The 17,911-nt window shown below is 27.6% G+C and overlaps 2 protein-coding genes across 4 annotated transcripts; one reads left to right on the plus strand and one right to left on the minus strand.

The window, feature by feature from the left end:
* Positions 1-289: 289 nt before the first annotated feature.
* LOC132941979 (carotenoid isomerooxygenase) lies at positions 290-13,453 on the minus strand. Of its 3 annotated transcripts, none has more exons than XM_061010258.1 (12): positions 13,269-13,453; positions 13,058-13,190; positions 12,437-12,800; positions 12,263-12,374; positions 11,972-12,118; positions 8,969-9,113; positions 7,574-7,718; positions 6,765-6,994; positions 5,801-5,977; positions 5,019-5,261; positions 4,093-4,191; positions 290-1,667 (listed from the first exon to the last, which is right to left on the minus strand). In XM_061010258.1, the coding sequence occupies exons 2-12, from the start codon at positions 13,061-13,063 to the stop codon at positions 1,491-1,493; spliced, it is 1,845 nt and encodes a 614-aa protein (XP_060866241.1). In that variant the 5' UTR covers positions 13,064-13,190; positions 13,269-13,453; the 3' UTR covers positions 290-1,490. The 3 variants fall into 3 exon arrangements, with proteins under 3 accessions (XP_060866241.1, XP_060866242.1, XP_060866243.1); XM_061010259.1 differs by having other exon boundaries at positions 12,437-12,665; positions 13,269-13,452; XM_061010260.1 differs by lacking the exon at positions 13,058-13,190 and having other exon boundaries at positions 12,437-12,665; positions 13,269-13,451.
* A 2,727-nt stretch (positions 13,454-16,180) lies between these two features.
* On the plus strand, positions 16,181-17,506 carry LOC132941059 (urease accessory protein UreE-like). Its single transcript, XM_061008911.1, has 2 exons — positions 16,181-16,340; positions 17,061-17,506. The coding sequence occupies exons 1-2, from the start codon at positions 16,329-16,331 to the stop codon at positions 17,334-17,336; spliced, it is 288 nt and encodes a 95-aa protein (XP_060864894.1). The 5' UTR covers positions 16,181-16,328; the 3' UTR covers positions 17,337-17,506.
* Positions 17,507-17,911: the final 405 nt, after the last annotated feature.

Genomic DNA, 17,911 nt, shown 5'->3' on the forward strand with positions numbered 1-17,911 from the left:
GTTGAGGGGGGCATAGTCCTTACAAACAATCAATGCAACTAATGAAATTATAATCTGTGTATTTTATTTTCCAGCAAGTCTTACAACCAGTAACTTATTGTATTATTGTGCAAATCATTGTAGCTAAATCCAAAACCTGGGCAAGTTATATTATAATATTTAAAAAAAATTAACGAGTTATGTATTTATTTTACGTAAAAATATAGTAACTTAGTTAGATTAAAACATAAATGTATATGTTGTTACCTATAAAGAAAACAGTATTAAATTATAATAAATATGACCCATTAACAAAATATTTTTAATTTTTATGATATTAAATTAATTAACTAATTAATTAATTAATTAACTTCTAACTTTAAAAATAGTTAGTGCCCAGCATTGGCTAAATCTATGTTTGTGGAGGGAGGGGGGTCTCCCAGGTTAGAGGAAGTCACAGTGGCTGATTTAAGGAAAAAATCCAGTCCACAAACATTACAAATGGTTCAATAAAACAAATAATCTGCTGGGTTAGAACAAAATTGTGTTGTACAATTAATTATGTCAGTGAATATTTTCCACGTGTTATTTAGTTATCGTCTACCAATTTATCAACATCATTCATTCATCATTATAGTAATATAATGAGCTCATATACTATATTATAGCACTTATAATTTCGTATACGTAAATATACGTTATCGTAAAAATATTTAAGTCATTTTAAATAATTGATCGCTAATGAAAAGAAAAATACATTGACCGCAAATGGTCTGATAGCTTATGTGCTATATATTTGTTCTAAACAGGAGGTCATGGTTGACGATAACATTTGATAATAATGTCTGGTTTAATTTATAAAATATTTTACACATGGTTATACATTTTTTACATTATAATATAAGTCATATGTTACACAGTTAATATATTTTTCCTACGGTTACCAACATTTTTTTATAGAAAATATCATTACATTTATACATCGAAGTAAATATTTAAATTTCTCGAGAATCACATACAAGTTTACCCTAAAAGCAGAAAAAACGTCACACCACAAAGATACCTACTTTATTTTTTTAAAAAATTTTTTTGGGTTACATATTTATGTATATTTACAATTATATAGGTATATGATTGATTACCTATATCAAATTAAAATTATGTTCAAATTATTAACAATTTTTTATTCATTATTCTATATATAAACCATGATTTATATAATCAATGATAGAAGTAATAGAATGACTAGATGTTTATTTATAAGAGATTATAATAAGTCTTAGGATGAAAATATACCCTTTGTGGCTTATAGGTACTATAATAATTCCATTGGTTTCAAAACTCATTGTAAAGCACATTTAATATTATAATATGCAAGTATAGAATACAATATATTATTATAATAGGTAGGTATTATAATTTCAAAATCTATTATGATGATCAATAATAATAAAATTGTCAAAAATAACTATATATTTGTTATGATTGTACTTTCGATGACAAGTTTTTTTTTATAGAGCAGCAGCATACCAACCATGTAAGCATTTAGGAACTGGTGACTGAGTGACAAAAACAGCTCGCCCTATCTCTGTCCAACTCTTCGCGTCCAAAACTATTACTCCAGCTTGGTTTTCACACTCCGATCCACCCCAAATGATTGACGATAAAACTACACCGTCGTCTTCATCCTGTGTACATAAACAGTTAATGATTTTTCTTATAAACATATTACATATTTATATTTTCATAGTGTCACATTATCGGTCTGCAGTTTTCACTGACAAAACGGCTATACAAAAATGCACTACTTTTTTTAAAAATGTTTTCTTTGCCTGACACATGCGCAATGCGTAGAAAATGTTTGTTCAGTAACATAACCAACATTGTGTTGTTAGTTTTAATATTATAGTGGTTTGTCCAAATTTAAAGTGGAGAACAATATCAGTGTTCAGTTGTTTGTTTTTAACGATATTTAAATTTTTATCCGAGATATGAGTATGTACAATTTAAAAATGCTCATCTCGTCTTAAAATTTAAATATCGTAAATAAGTCAACGTAAGAACAAAGACAATGTTATTAACGTTGAGTTTGATAATAGGTCAATTAGTTCTAATAGTAATGTTAACTACACCATGTTGGATAACATACTGGACTCAAATTTGCTACGTTGCGCGTGTGTCAGAGTAAGAAAACAAATATTACTCAGACATCCTCTAAATATAATTTAATCGGAGACTATAATAAAAGTAGATTAATGTCGGTTGCACTAATAACAATCATTTTACATTTAAGGAATCTAGGAATCTGCAATAGTGAATAGTGATACCAAATGGTCTCTTAAGCATGATTTATGCGGACACCATTTTAGTGAACCGTTAAATGAATACATTTTTTTATACAATTCGGCATAGTTATAACTTATAATATACTAGCTGATCCCGAGCACTTCGTTGCCCGTTAAATGTATCAACTCTTTATGACTCAAACTTTGTTCAATTCGTTATTTAATATTCGGTGTATGGTGTTCAAAATTTATCTTAACTTTTCCGTTGCCCGGAATAAAAATTCTGATTCACAGCAGTACATTATCAGGTAGGCAATCTACCTGCGGACCCCATGCTGTTTGTGCGTAAGTGTATGATTATAGTGTATAACTCTAAAGTATTAAATTTATACCAAGTTTGTCGTTTTTACTTAATTCCACCTACAGTGGATTAATATAATCAATTTATACAAAATCCTATCCTAACCTATAACCGTACTAAAATCCGATGAATAAAAAAAAAACAAATTTAACCCTTTGTAAATTAACCTATCTTCTTCCCAGAGGTCTAATCTACCCACAAACATTAATTTATATATAGGTATATTTAACTATATCAATACACAGACTATAACTATACAGACTAAACTCTGGAACTACTTATCAGATCTTCTTGTATATATTATAAATGTCTTGATTTTTTTTTTTAAACGAAAGAGTATTTCACGGAGAAGGTTTATATAAAAGAAAATTTTAGGAAAATCCACCTGTGTATAATATATTGGTTGCTATTGGTTAATCGGACATATTTGTTGATTTGTATTATTGTCTTTTGTCAATATACATATAAGATCTGATAAGTAGTTCCAGAGTTTAGTCTGTATAGTTATATAGTCTATGTATTTATATAGTTAGTTGGTTAGTTAGTTAGTTGGTAGTCTTCTGGGAAGAAGATAGGTTAATATTTACAAAGGGTTAAATTTGTTTTTTATTTCATTTATCGGATTTTAGTACGGTTAGGTTAGGATACGATTTTGTATATATTGATTATATTAAGTAAAAACGACATACTTGGTATAACTTTGATACTTTAGAGTTAAATCATACGTACAAACAGCATACATACATACATACCTGATAATGTACTGCTGCGTATCAGAATTTTTATTCCGGGAAACGGAAAAGTTAAGATAAATTTTGAATACTATATACACCGAATATTAAATAACGAATTGAACAAAGTTTGAGTCATATAGAGTTGATACATTTAACGGGCAACGAAGTACACGGGATCAGCTAGTCTATACTATTATATAAAGAGAAGTTGTTAGTTACCATTGTTGAGGGTAATCTCTGGAACTACCGAACCGATTTCAAAAAATCTTTCACCAATAGAAAGCCACATTCTTTGTGAGTGTCATAGACTAATTTAAAAAGGGAATTGATCACCCCTGGTAGGTTCTCAAACAGGAATTTTAAGATTTACGATAGAAATTGTTGTTTATTAATGGTTACTATGGGTTATAGGAGTTGAGAATAATACTGATTTATTATTATTATTTATTATTACGTAACAGGCCATTATTTATAATAATTGATAACTCCTTTGTTTATTAAGTTAGAGAATCGATCAAATGCCATAAACCTTCTCCGAAATTAGCTCTTCAATTTCAAAAACATAGGCCTCAACGGTTTTAATTTTCATATTTATATATAAAGATTTATTAAATCATAATTTAGTAAAAAAAAACATTGTTATATTAATTTATTGTTGTTCCTTGTACATAAATTATAGAACTACCTTTATAGACAAATAATATCAGATTTAATGAAAATGATTTATACTTACTTCGGCGTCTGGTAAAGAAACAAAAATTGGTTCGCTAGGGTATACGTTCTGTTCACACCATGTTTTACAAGTTTTATTGTACGTATCCACTTTAATGAGCTGATTAAAATAAAATATAATACAAAATATTATATAATAAATATTTTTTATGTATTAATATTATTAATATTATCTAAATTTATCAGTGACTTCCGAGCATTCGTAAATCCACCGCTCTCACTTCTTACAACAGTCCTAACCAAACTTGCAGCACAAAATTACAAATAATACCACAATCTAAAAAAACCTAAATAATTTATTAATTCACGCCGAAGTGCCTTGGTTCTTCCCTCAAGTAATTCAAGCTGCTACATATATCATAATTTTTAAAAAACATCCTTTATGCTAATTGTACTTTTTTATGTACAGATTCTATAAATCCTAGATTAAAAATAATAAAATTTAAAAAAATATTATTTATTGTGCTCACATTTAGCAATTATTTTAAGTTACATAATAAGAAAACACTGTTAACCACCATATTTTATGACTTCGCCGTTCACGAACGACCATTTTGAATATGTTTACAAAGTACAAACATTTATAAAATGGTTAACACCGTACTGTATTTGCAGTGATAGTACCCAGAGGCGTATCTACGTATGGGGGGGGGGGATATAGGGGTAATATCCCCCCCCGGATACCAAATTTTGTACACAATATAACATTTATATAATAATATGAATATAATATGTGTGTACGGAATGTCTATATTAAACATCTTATGACCTCCTTTCTTGAAAAAAATTCCTAGATACGCTACTGACTCTACCATCATCCTAATTTAAATAACCCTGCATAATATAATATGTAATTTGTCTATATATAACTGTTTTGCACTTCATAAGTATTATATAAATTATAACGAATCCAACCACAATAATTACCGTTCCAGGGTTTTCAGCGTCAACATCGGATGATATTGCATAAAAAAACCTGTATTTTTTCCCAATATTGAATTCATTAATCCTGGGTGTTTCACAACCCAAATCGCATAGCTTTTCGGGGGAAACATACAAGTGGTCGTTTTCGACATCGCCACTTATAGGATTGTCGCAGTTAACTGGCAACACGAATCTCAAAGGCCTGCTGCGAAACATGGCTGCATAATCTGGGTTTTTGTTGAGATTCTGAAATAAAAGTCTATTTAGCTGGTTTGATAATAACAATTGAGCGTGTAAAATGTAACATACGCTATACAATTTATACGAATAAAGAAGAATTGCTAAAAATTTAAAATAGTATGGGCAAAGTAAATAAAATTATTTTATATTAAAATTAAAATTACAATAGTATATTATATCTGTGATAGGTACAATGATATTATAGTAAACAGTCATTGATAATGGTGATTACAATATTGTAATGATTTATGTTTCCAAAATGTATATCAATATTTGTGGCCATACCACATTACCATGTTTACCTGGTTTGGTTATCAATATATAGGCTATAACTTAATCGTACCGGCACCTAACATATATTTTGCATAATGCATATCCACCCCCACGTGAGATAAAAAAAAGCCACTAAAACAGTGGCGATGCATGTTTAGTGTTTACGGACTTTTACTGTTCATAAAAGCCAATGTACACAAAAGGTTTAAATCAACATACATATATAATTAAATAATACATTTTAATAAATTTAAAAAATATTAAAACTTTACTTGTAATGCTTCGACGAACATGCAGTCGATCATGGACGGATCTCGGTAACAACAAATATCGATCACTATGTGATCGTCTTCTTCGTACTGATTTATTATGTGGAGATAAAAGAACGCATCCGATTTAAATGTCTTCACCGTTTTGCCATCAGATCGTGAAATCAAGTGAATTAGAGTCTATATACAATAATTAAAAAAAAAATTTATAAAACTATTTAAAAAATAGACTTGTTAAATGTTATCGATTATTATACCAATATGTAAATGATTTTTATATATATTTTTAAAAATATTTTATTATTATTTGTGTATTAAAAATTGTTACGCTGTTTTAATTTAGTATACTGATATAGTGATGTGTAACATACGTTTTGCTGATGTAATTTGTTATTGTAAATGGAGTTTACTCTGTATGAAATAAATAAATAAATACATATGTATGCAAAGGATTAATACAGAGTTACATAGTTTGGAAACATTACATATAGATATATTATAATAAAATAATTTATAACATTTATATTTATATACAGGGTGATACTGATCCATTTAACGTAAGGCAGTAAAACACTAATTATTTCAGAAAACAATAACGTTTTGGATCGTTACAAAACATTTGCACAATTATATTTTTTGTCTATAATTTTTTAAGATTTTTACTGTTTTTAATAACAATAATATACGTTTTACAAATTTCATATTCTAAAGCAGAATATTATTTGGAGTATTTTTCTCTATAAAAATCAGATATATTAGACAGGTTGGTTATTAGTTCTAACTTTATAAGTATATTTAAAGTAAGTAAAGACTAGCGAAATAGTGTACCAACACAAGCGGTGCCCTGTACTTACAGACAATCCGAATCGTTCATTCGTAATAACTAATATTGCAATATACTATTATTTATTATTTTATTATTTTCATAAATGTATTATAATTATGGACACCGAAAATTGTTACTTACGGGGCAGTCCTGAAACCATTTTAGTGCACTAGACAGCGGATCTCCTTTGAATCTGTTAACCACGGCAGTGGACAATGAAATGCTTAAGGGCTGTTCGACTACGACGAAATAATGTTCCGTCATCCCGAAAGAATGCATATACCCAGGATGTAGGGGCCACCGACACTTGATGGTAGCCACGATGCACATTCGCCCAAACATTTCGTCCGTCGAATACCGGTATCCAGTTTCTTGGCGAACAAAAAAATAATTTACCCAATGACATTTAAAAGCTGTTTTTGTACAGTAAGTTTATTTAAAATACAATGCAATATTGACAATCAGTATAACTAATATTATATCAACATGTTATTAAATACCTATCTGTATACAATATACCTAATGTTAAATAAAATTAAAATTTATTATGAGAATAATAATTAAGTAATAATGGCAATAATGAGAACTCTGTACCACAGTTCCAAAGTCGTGAGTTGGTTGGATAGGTACGATAAAATTTGTATACCTAGTCAATAAAATATAAATACTTTAAAAAAAAACATAAAAAAATAAATAATAAACAAGTTAGTAAAGCCCACTCTTTGAACGTGCTAAATTCCCGGCTTCTAAACTCATTTTAATACACGCAATAAACTTATAATTTTATGCACCTACAATATAAAAATAATTAAATATCTTAATAAAAACAATCGTTATGTATGTTTAGAAATCTAAAACTTGTTAATACTTCCAAAAAAATTATATATTTTTTGGTGGAAACGTGTTATACTGACTAATACAGTGCTTTTAAATACTGTCTGGGGCCCTACCTGAATCAACCCGAGGAAATTTAACCACGCAATAATGAGGTCCATCAATTTTTGGAACTGTCGCTAAATTGAAAACGGCACCATCGGCTGCCACATGTGGGTGAGCAGTATGATGAACAATACCGGTCAGACAACCAATGTCTATCTAATTGGAAAAATGTCCGTTATGAAGATGTCAGTGCACTATTGGTTTTCATTTTCAATCAGAATTGAAGGTCGGCAGAACCAATCTATGGGTATATAGCGTTGTTAATGCTTTAAAATATTATAAGTAATGATTTGACCAATATTATCAAACTTAAAGTTATAATATCATTATCTGTACTTGGATTTTTTTACGATGTTTCAATTTGTATGTTTGCCAGTTATAAATATGACAAACGTAAAATTTTACAATTTAAAAATGCTAGTAAAAATACGACGTACAAACGCGGATATAATATGTTATCAACTTTAAGTTTTATAAAAGGTAATTTATTTTGTAAAAGCCAACAACACAATAGGTTGGTTCCGCTGAACGAAAATTTGTTGTGTATGCGGGGAGGGGGGAGAAAACAAATATATAGTGCGCTGACACCTGTCGCTTTATTCTTAATACAGTCGAACGAATGGTTAACTCGAAACCGTCGATACCTCAAACTTTACTCCCGGTCCTTAGAAATTTCTATAGTTATATTATTCTTGGATAACTCGAAATCTTGAATAACTTAATTTTCTGGTCAGGCCTTTCAGCTTCGAGTTAACTACGTTTGACTGTATTAATTATGCAAGAATATGCCTACCGCTATTATACTTTATAATTTTTGTTTATAAATTCGTTCAACCACGAAACGTGCTTAAATGTGAAAATTAGAAATAACAATCATATCTCTAAATAAATTTTTACATTTTTACCATAATTGACAATATATCAACATTTTATTTGTTCAAAAACAGAATTTAACACAAACGCAAACACACACACATGCATACATCATAATAATATTTATGAACGTACTTTACATGTGTATGTAAAAGATAAAATTCCAATGTAATTTAAAACGATTGTTATGATCTTTAACAATATTATACTATTTTCATTATTATTACAACATATCTACATATATCATATTATATGCATAAAAAAACATATAACTTGAAATATAGTAGCCAGTAGGCCAATAGTTCATATTTTATGATGTAATGTGCAATATGCATAATGCGTACTTACCGTTCGTGTTCAATCTTATATTAATACAAAAAAACTATTTAAAAAAAAAAACGATTAAATAGTAAGTAATAATAATTATGATCCTATTTTTTAAATACAACAATTTGAACATATATTTATTATTTCAATAATATTATATACGCTTATTTGGTTATTGTTTAGTATTAATATTGTATTATATTTACAGTTGTAAGTGTTTCGAGAGTTGTAGGATCAATTTTGATCATTGTTGGATACTCGGTAAATGCAAAATACTCATCGCCGATTGGGTAAATAGATATCATCGCATTGTCTGATTGATTGTCTCCCCATTTAAATACATTAGAAAACCTAAAATAAAAGTATATTTTTATTCAGTTGAGTATATTTTTATGGAAAAATATAACTTTGGTAATTTAAACTCAAATCTTAGATGTTCAGATCCATCTGATAACTTCTGAACCCTAGTACATATAATATTGATATATTATCTCAAACAACACAATCCACAATAGTTTGAAAATCGGTACATTAAGACAAAATGAGAAACCAAACTTAACTCAAGATTTCACTCGAAATTACTAACACACTCAAACTCTTTGGTTTCCAATGGCTTTTTTCAAATTATAGTTTTTTGGAAGCCCAATGCTCCGACTGAAATGAAAATAATTTAAAGTATAGAGGTAGACTGTAAAGAGTATAGATACTATAATATGTACTAGCTAGGTAAAGTAAATGCATAACAAAAGGCAAATAACAATAATAATATGAAAACTTGATATTTTATACGATGCATGGTAAAATAATAAATCATAAATAATATGGTTTTTCAGGTTTTTGTGGTAGTGTACCTATAGATTATAGTAAATATTCAGATATTCTGGCGTTCCATATTCGAAGTGATAATCACAAATTTCAAACAATTGTGTCAATTATACAGATCAGTTTTAATGATACTACCATTATAGCGCAAACAAAATTCGAATGAGTAAATTAATGTAATCGTACTATTATGATTAAATAAAAACAAACTAACTAACTTTTTTATTTACAGATATTAGATACACTTGCTCTTATAGTATAGTTATTATAGTTATAAATATTAATGTCATATTAGTATATTAATTAACTCTCGTAATTATCCAAGCTCTTTTTCTAATCGTTGCAATTACATTTTAATACATTTAACATTGATTTCTTTTTTCAATTTATTTATAATTAATGATTTAATCCTGGATGGAGGTACCTCCAGATTTATGCGCTATTAGTAATTCATAATTATTGCTTATTAATGATATTTGACATTTAGAGTTTAGTTAATATAATTGTTTATTGTTCTCTGTTGAATTTGTTATTCCTATTTAATTACATTGTTGGTATTTTTTTCCTGTTGGCCAACACAACATTCAGTAAATACATATAATACGTATATAATATATCAGTTACAAAAGCCGTATCTACGTGAATATCTGTCACGTTCATCGATTTGTCATAGATATTAATTTACCATACCTATGTACACATATATAGGACGTATGCGAACGCAAAAAAAAAATACAAAGAATATTAATATGTACTATGATAATACGTATCAGTGGAATTTAGAAAAAAATATCTATATTCAACCTGAAGTTATAATGTCTGTATATATTTATATGTGTTCTGTTACAATTTAATGATTTATCAAGACTAAATAATATTATAGGTAGTATGGTAGATTAATTTTGAAAAATAGTATTTACTTTTGATAAGTAAACATTTGGTATTATTTATGATAGAATTATAATTATTGTGTTGTACCAATACATTTTTCTCAATATATTTCAAAATGGAAAAACAATTATAGCCTAAAAGTAAAATATTAAACTCCAGTTAGTTAAATTATTAATATTTAATTATTATAAATTAGGTACCTATGACATTAAAACATATTGTTCAATTTAATCTAAATTTAAAATTCTTCGTTTTTATTTTTGATGAAAAATTTAAAAAGTAAGTAAATAAACTATAATAATCTTCAATCCTTGCAATACATATAGGTAGTGTGTATTATATATAATGCAGCTATGTTGGGATTTCTGATGACAATTATTGAAAATGGCTAGATTTTCTGATGTACAATTGGATATTCAATATTATATCATTGTGTTTAAAAATCAACAAATTAATAATATTTAATGCTCTGAAATTAAAATGTTTAATGAAAATGTAATATTAATGGTAATATTTTTTCAACTCTTCATGTATCCACCCGCCAATATATTTATCAAGCATATAACTCAAACTATATTATAAATTCATAACTAATTAATTTTTTAGTGTTGACACCTGCTCTGATACGTATTGTATTAATATTGTTTATTAGTAGGTAGGTAGTTGGTCATAAAATTTTAATCTATTATTGTGTACACGTGTACGCTTAAAACTTAACAACTCTAAATGGACTTTTGTCCTTGCCAAAGAATTTTTTAGAACTTAACGAAACGAGATGGATAAGAGTATAATGTAGGTATTCAAATTTATTATTCAGATGTTTCATTGTTGTTTAAACACTTAAAATTATTATTAAATAACAATAAAACATTTGAATAATAAATTAGAATACGTCTTATCATATTTTTTATCCATCTCGTTTCCTCAAGTTCTAAATGTTAGAATTAACAATACTTTTATTTACAATATAACAATATATGTTATAATTTATATGTTATATAAATATATAATCACTAGGTACTATGGCTATATGAGACTGCATTAGTACATTGCTAATGATTGTGCAGTGTTCCATATAATGAGGATAGATTTTATAATATAGGTAGTAAAAGAGACGATGGACGAATTATAGTTTGTGAATTTGTTTTTAATTTATATTGATTTTGTATTTATCAGTATTTTAATTTATTTTAATAAAATACAACTTTATTTTTTTCAAAATATCATAATATTATGTAAGGTGATTAGGAAAATGTAGTAAAAGTAGTTATTGGCTATAAATGGTTTTATTATTTTATATTTGTTAATAATGTAAATGTAATTAAGACATGTATTATATTTGATGGTATCGCATCAGCGATATGTCTATACCGTATAGTATAGTATTAGTAAATGTGTATTAATCCAATGTTTCTATTTCATTACACTAAAACTAATATTTTAGTATTGACAAAAATATTTATAATTGATACCTACCTGTACTTGGTAGTACATACCTGTGGAAAATTGTATTACAAGGATCGGGACACGCCCTGGTTCCAAATTCGGTAATGACAATTCTTTGGGCTGCTTTATTTTTTTTATATGTGTTTGACTCCAAAAATCTACACTGATATGATATTGTTCCATTTTTGAATGCAAACCTATTATAGCATAGATTTACAAGTTTACAAAGTGAATAATATTAATAATTTATAGTTAATATAGTAAATACAGTCTATAAATAAATCATGTATTTGATATAAAACTAGTTTTAAGAATTCAATATTCATAGTTATCGTTTTTACCTGTGTAGTAAAGCCGAGCTGTCAAATATGTGTTTAAACTCATAACTTCCCACTTGTGTACTCCCCGGACCGTTTCGTAGCAGCGACCCTGATAACCATTCCGGTATCTTACCTGCATAATATTATTATTTGTGTCGTTATAAATGTCAATATTACAATTTTTGAATGACTAACCTTTGATTGTCCCTTGGACCGGAGTCGGGATGTCACGAGTACAGTTTCTTAGCCAAACCGACGTATCACAATTGGGGTATAAATCTTGGCCGGCATTCAGACGTTTTACCAACAAGTCTCTGTTTTCGTCCAATCCGAGAAACATACCGTCGATCCCTGCTGTTGTTGCAGTTCGTCCTCTCGCCGACGGCGCAGTCTCTTTCCAATTGTTTGCGACGCGCAACAAACCCTTGGTCAACCAAAATCGACATTTTTTATACCGGTCAATAGTCGACTTGACTTTTGAGGTCAATATTCTTTTAAATAAAATTTTTTTCTTCGATAAATACCGGGCTGTTGTTTTCATTGTTAAATGCACGTTACACTATATTATAAATGCGTTATAGGTGGATGAATACTATTTTATTATTTCGACACAATTATATATTTACCACCGCCCCACCGCTATGAAAAACACGTGTAATTGGATACAAAATATATACGATTTATGGCTTCCCGAATGCATATAATATATATATATATGTACCATAAGTATATAACCGATCTAATGTTAACTAAACACATTTAATGTACTTAGGACAATATTAGCCTCTATATATTATTTACTATACAGGTACATACCTCCATATAATATATGTTTTAATATGATATTATAAATAATAATATATATTATGATATAAAACGATTACACCAGTCCAACATAATATTTTTAAACCTGTTATCGGCCATTAATCATTATTGTTTGTACATTCAACTAAAACAATAATAGAGAGGTTGTATCTAATAAATATAATACTTATATTTCGTAATGATATAAAAAAATTATACTTACATCTTAACCGTAGGTAGGTACACCAAATTGACCTGCAAACTCTGCGTTTCAAACCACCCGACGTCCGTGAATTATGCGCCGTTCCGATTAAATGGGTGGTCAGTAAAGTACAGATATATAGGTACCATAGCTATTACGCGTACAATATACGAATCGATTGTATAGTTTATTACGTAACTTAAAAATAAAACTGAAACAAAAGCGATGAGTACAAAATAGAGGAATTTTTGTAGGAATAATTAACTTGTATTATACTTAAACAGTGCGTTTATTCAAATTCTGATTTTTGAAATTTTTAATTATACCTACCGAAAGACTATATTTTCAAATACTTACATTTTTAATACCATTTATAAGAAGTGCCACAGCGTGTGACGATGCAAACTCCTTTTTTCCGATGAGAACTACATACATATTATAAGATTTTAATTTAAAAACAATTTCAATTTCCTAATCATCATAGCCCACATATCAAAACCTAAATTACCCTTAATTTTATAACTTTTATATCCATTATTAAGGACTATTATTACTAGGTAGTGTATACATTTTAGTAACTCAGAAACTACCAGTCCAAATTTTGATTTAGATACATTAACATTTAAAAAAAAATGTACTGCTTAGTGCTTAACCATTTACAGGAAAAAGACTGTAATCATTAAATTTTGTAAAATATAAGTTTCTATCACCACAGCTAGGTCAACCCTTAAAAAAGTAAACAAATATAAATTAATGAAAATATTATGGTACTTACTTAAAATAGAAATATTCAAGTTAAAAAATACAAATTTAATACAAATTTCCAAAAATCCAAAAATCAGAATTTGAATATATTAAAGGAAAAATGTACGAATATGAGTTATAAAAAGTCCCTGCCAATGATGTTTTTTTAAAATACAACAAAATAATTAAAACCATTCAAGGGAAGAATGATATTTTTGGTTGAAATATCAAATTTCATCAAAATTTGAACTTAAAATGTCTATAAATTATGTACTTACTTATGTATATTTGGTATTTTTAGGTTGTATTCAGAAGACTTATATAAGGGATTATATTTAATTGTTTAATTCTTGTATTTAATTTTCAAACTTATTGACAGATAATGAACACTTGGTTCAACTTCTATAAAAAAAAAACTAACAAAAGCGGGTAAGTGGACTGTACAGTAGGTTACAAGTGCGTGACTAATGGATGGTGTTAAATTTGAATTCAATGATATAATATCATTGAATACGAAAAACGATTCCGAGCGGAGGTGGTTTGTCAGCCTAGGATATTTTATATTATATTCATATTGGTATTATTAAGAGGATGATCAGCGCACCATTTGTTTTCTCTCTCTGGTCCACGCGCAACATAGACAAAACGCATTTACACAGAATCATTTTTTCTATGTTTTTAAGTAATCTTAGAGTAAAATCAACCATTACAAAAAAGATAGAGAATAATAGTTTTGAGTGAATGACATATCGATCTGTCTAAATATTGTCTCAAAACAATTTAAACATAATTTAAATTTACAAAATGTTGTTGTTTATTTTGAAAGTCGAATACAAAGTAAAATAACAATAAAATATAAAATCAATATGTCATTCCCTCAAATATATTATTCTTTATATTTTTTGTAATAGGGGATTTTACTCTAAGACTATTTAAAAACATAGACAAAATGATTCTGCGTTAATGCGTTTTGTCTATGTTGCGCGTCTTTCTACAGAAAGAGAAAACAAATAGTGCGCCGACATCCTCTATTAATACGTTAGCCGGTTAAGTTGAATTATAATTATTTGTTATTATCATATTTGTATATAATAAATAATAATATATTTTAGAAGTTTCACGTACCCACGAATAATATTTTTAAAATATAACACAAACCAAAACCGTCCTTCTTCGATTAAATATCTAATTTTGTCCAAATTTGAACATAAAACAACTATAAAAATAAACTATGTTTTTAGATTTTTTAGATTTTTTGGTTATAGAATAGCCTACTTACGTAAAACCTTGTTTTACATTTTCAATCCTTAGCCATAAAAGTTGAACATTTTATAATATTTAATTACAAAAACATTTTTAAATTTCGTCGAATTTCGAACTTTAATTGCTTATAAAAAAGATTGTGTCTATGTATTTTTGATATTTTAACTGATAATATCCGTAAACAGCTCAAAACAAATCGTAATATTTTGAAAATGTCATGGTGTACCGAAATTGCTAATATAAATATTCAGTGGAAATTGTATGTATCTACGGTAAATTGTTTCAGAGTGACACCAAAAACCAAAATTGATTTTGTCAAAAACCGATTTCACGTAAAAATTCCAGCTTTTCCTTAATTTTTTTTATGTTTTTCCAGGTGCTTGTTAAAACTACTGGTAATTTTAAACTTTTACCTCCTCAATGCACCAACTTGATTCATTTTCCCATCTTACAAGATACCTACTGAAGTTTAAAATTACTTACTCTTGACCCTCTCCCCGCCCTTTAAGTACCAACTAGATGCAATTTTCTACCAGACACCCCTCTCATATTTTAAAATTGAAGCATTTTTATATAACGCCAAACGTCTGCCAAACACAAATTAAGTTTTTTTAAATAATATAATTTTGTTACGTCGTCGATCCGTTAAGAATTTAGAAGGTTTAATGTTATTCAAGTTTAACAATATATTGTTTAAAAAATGGCATAAATATACATAATTTCTTATTACTACTTATTATTGTTAATTACTTTCTTATGATAATGGTATTGTGTAATAATTGTATCAGGCACGTAAAAATGTTATAGGTTGTTAACAATAATAATAATAATAATAATAATAATAATATATTATGAGATTATAAAAAAATACAAATTAGTTAGTTAAAAACAATCTTAATAAACATGGAAGTGGAAATTAGAAAACAACATAATTTATTGTAGATAATTTTTTTATCGCTTTAACACGGTGTATTTATACAGAGGTATACCAACGTTTTCTTCACAGTTCTTACAAACAGTTATCAACAGTGTTATTCTAAGATATTTTTTCTAAAGTCATTTACACTCAACATCATGAAATTTTCTGTAAGTAATTTATTATAACACATATTTACTAATGACGGTTAACAATTATTATTTCCAAAAATTAATAGTATTAAATAATTATTTTTTATATAATATTTAAACTGTCTGTTTCTAAACAATATATAATTCAATAATGTATTAATAATTTATTTCTGTATTACTTTGTTGACTTTATCGGATACTTGTACAGTTTAGCGACTTATGTATTAAGTTCAATTAAATGCATAGGTGGAAAATGTTTCGGTGGGTTTGTGCAATAATTTTAGTAGTGTAACTCTTCCTAGACTTACTATACGTCTATATAATATACAGCCCTTCAGGATAATTATTGACTAAAGTTAAAGTAAAGACAATGTTTTTTTTATTTTTAGTTATGTAGAAAAACATATTTGATAGGTTAAATGTAATTTTATAAAAATTAGCCAGTTATTGATATAATATAATGTTCAAATCTACTAATTAACGTTTTTATACTCGAGACAAAATTTATTTTGAAGTATTCCTTGTAAAATTTATCAAATTAACATGACAAATATTAAAAAATATTTATTTTTGATAGGCCCCCAATACAATATAATATAGGTATATTACTTTATTAGGTTTCTATATGTATAATAATCGAATGATTATTTATACAACAAATTGTCTTACTATTGACATGTAATTAACATTCAAAGATTAGATGTCAAAACAAATTTGTAACTCATATATTTTGTTTAGATGGTATTACTTTTGGTGGCAGTTGTCATGGTACAACAATGTTTGAGTGCTCACTGTCATCACGAAGGTGAACAATCTCAACAAGATAGTGCTGTTGATCACACTGGCCACAACCACGGAGCTCACGCGAGCCACGAAGACCATGCAGGCCATAACCACGAAGGCAGTGACCATGCAGGCCATAACCACGACGAAACTGATCACTCAGGCCATGACCATACAACAGGTGATCACACTGGCCATAACCACGAAGCACATAAACACCCTACAGCATAAATACTAATTATTAAGTTAAGCACACAATTGTATAACGACAACACAATCAATTAATAAATTAATATTTCATTAAAATTAATATGGCATTCTCCATAATGTAATTTAACTATATTATTCTCGTGTAATAACTAATATTGTGTATCATTATGAAATAAATTAAGAATACTCAATTTTGTTTTTAATTAATTCACCTCGTTATACAAAATGTCCAACTAGGTAATAATAATATTGATGAATTATGTGTTTAATTATGTAATTATAGATTACAGGATACAATAAGAAATATAAATTAAAACGAAATTGATCATTAAGGTTTTTTAGGTCAATAAAAACTGTTTGTCAATAACTAAAAACATGAGTCTGAAATATACATTACAGTAAGTACCTTAACCTTATAGTACCTATATAATTAGATTATACACATAATAGTATTTGACTATTTAAGGCGTAAGTATAATTACTGTAAAAGTTATATCATTGTGATCACAGTATAATGATAATATTATAATAATATAATAAATTATATATGTGCCTACTGCAAACAGTTCGAAATTTAGGTACGTACCCATATGAGT

Source organism: Metopolophium dirhodum, chromosome 3, assembly GCF_019925205.1.
Source record: "Metopolophium dirhodum isolate CAU chromosome 3, ASM1992520v1, whole genome shotgun sequence".
Classification (NCBI taxonomy): domain Eukaryota; kingdom Metazoa; phylum Arthropoda; class Insecta; order Hemiptera; family Aphididae; genus Metopolophium; species Metopolophium dirhodum.

What these genes read in the sequence shown, in the direction of transcription:
- LOC132941979 (XM_061010258.1), bottom strand. An exon ending in TGTAATACAATTTTCCACAG is followed by an intron (nt 9,114 to 11,971) that starts GTATGTACTACC and finishes CTTTTATTTTAG; the next exon opens with GTTTTCTAATGTATTTAAAT. An exon ending in ACGCTGAAAACCCTGGAACG is followed by an intron (nt 4,192 to 5,018) that starts GTAATTATTGTG and finishes TATTTTAATCAG; the next exon opens with CTCATTAAAGTGGATACGTA.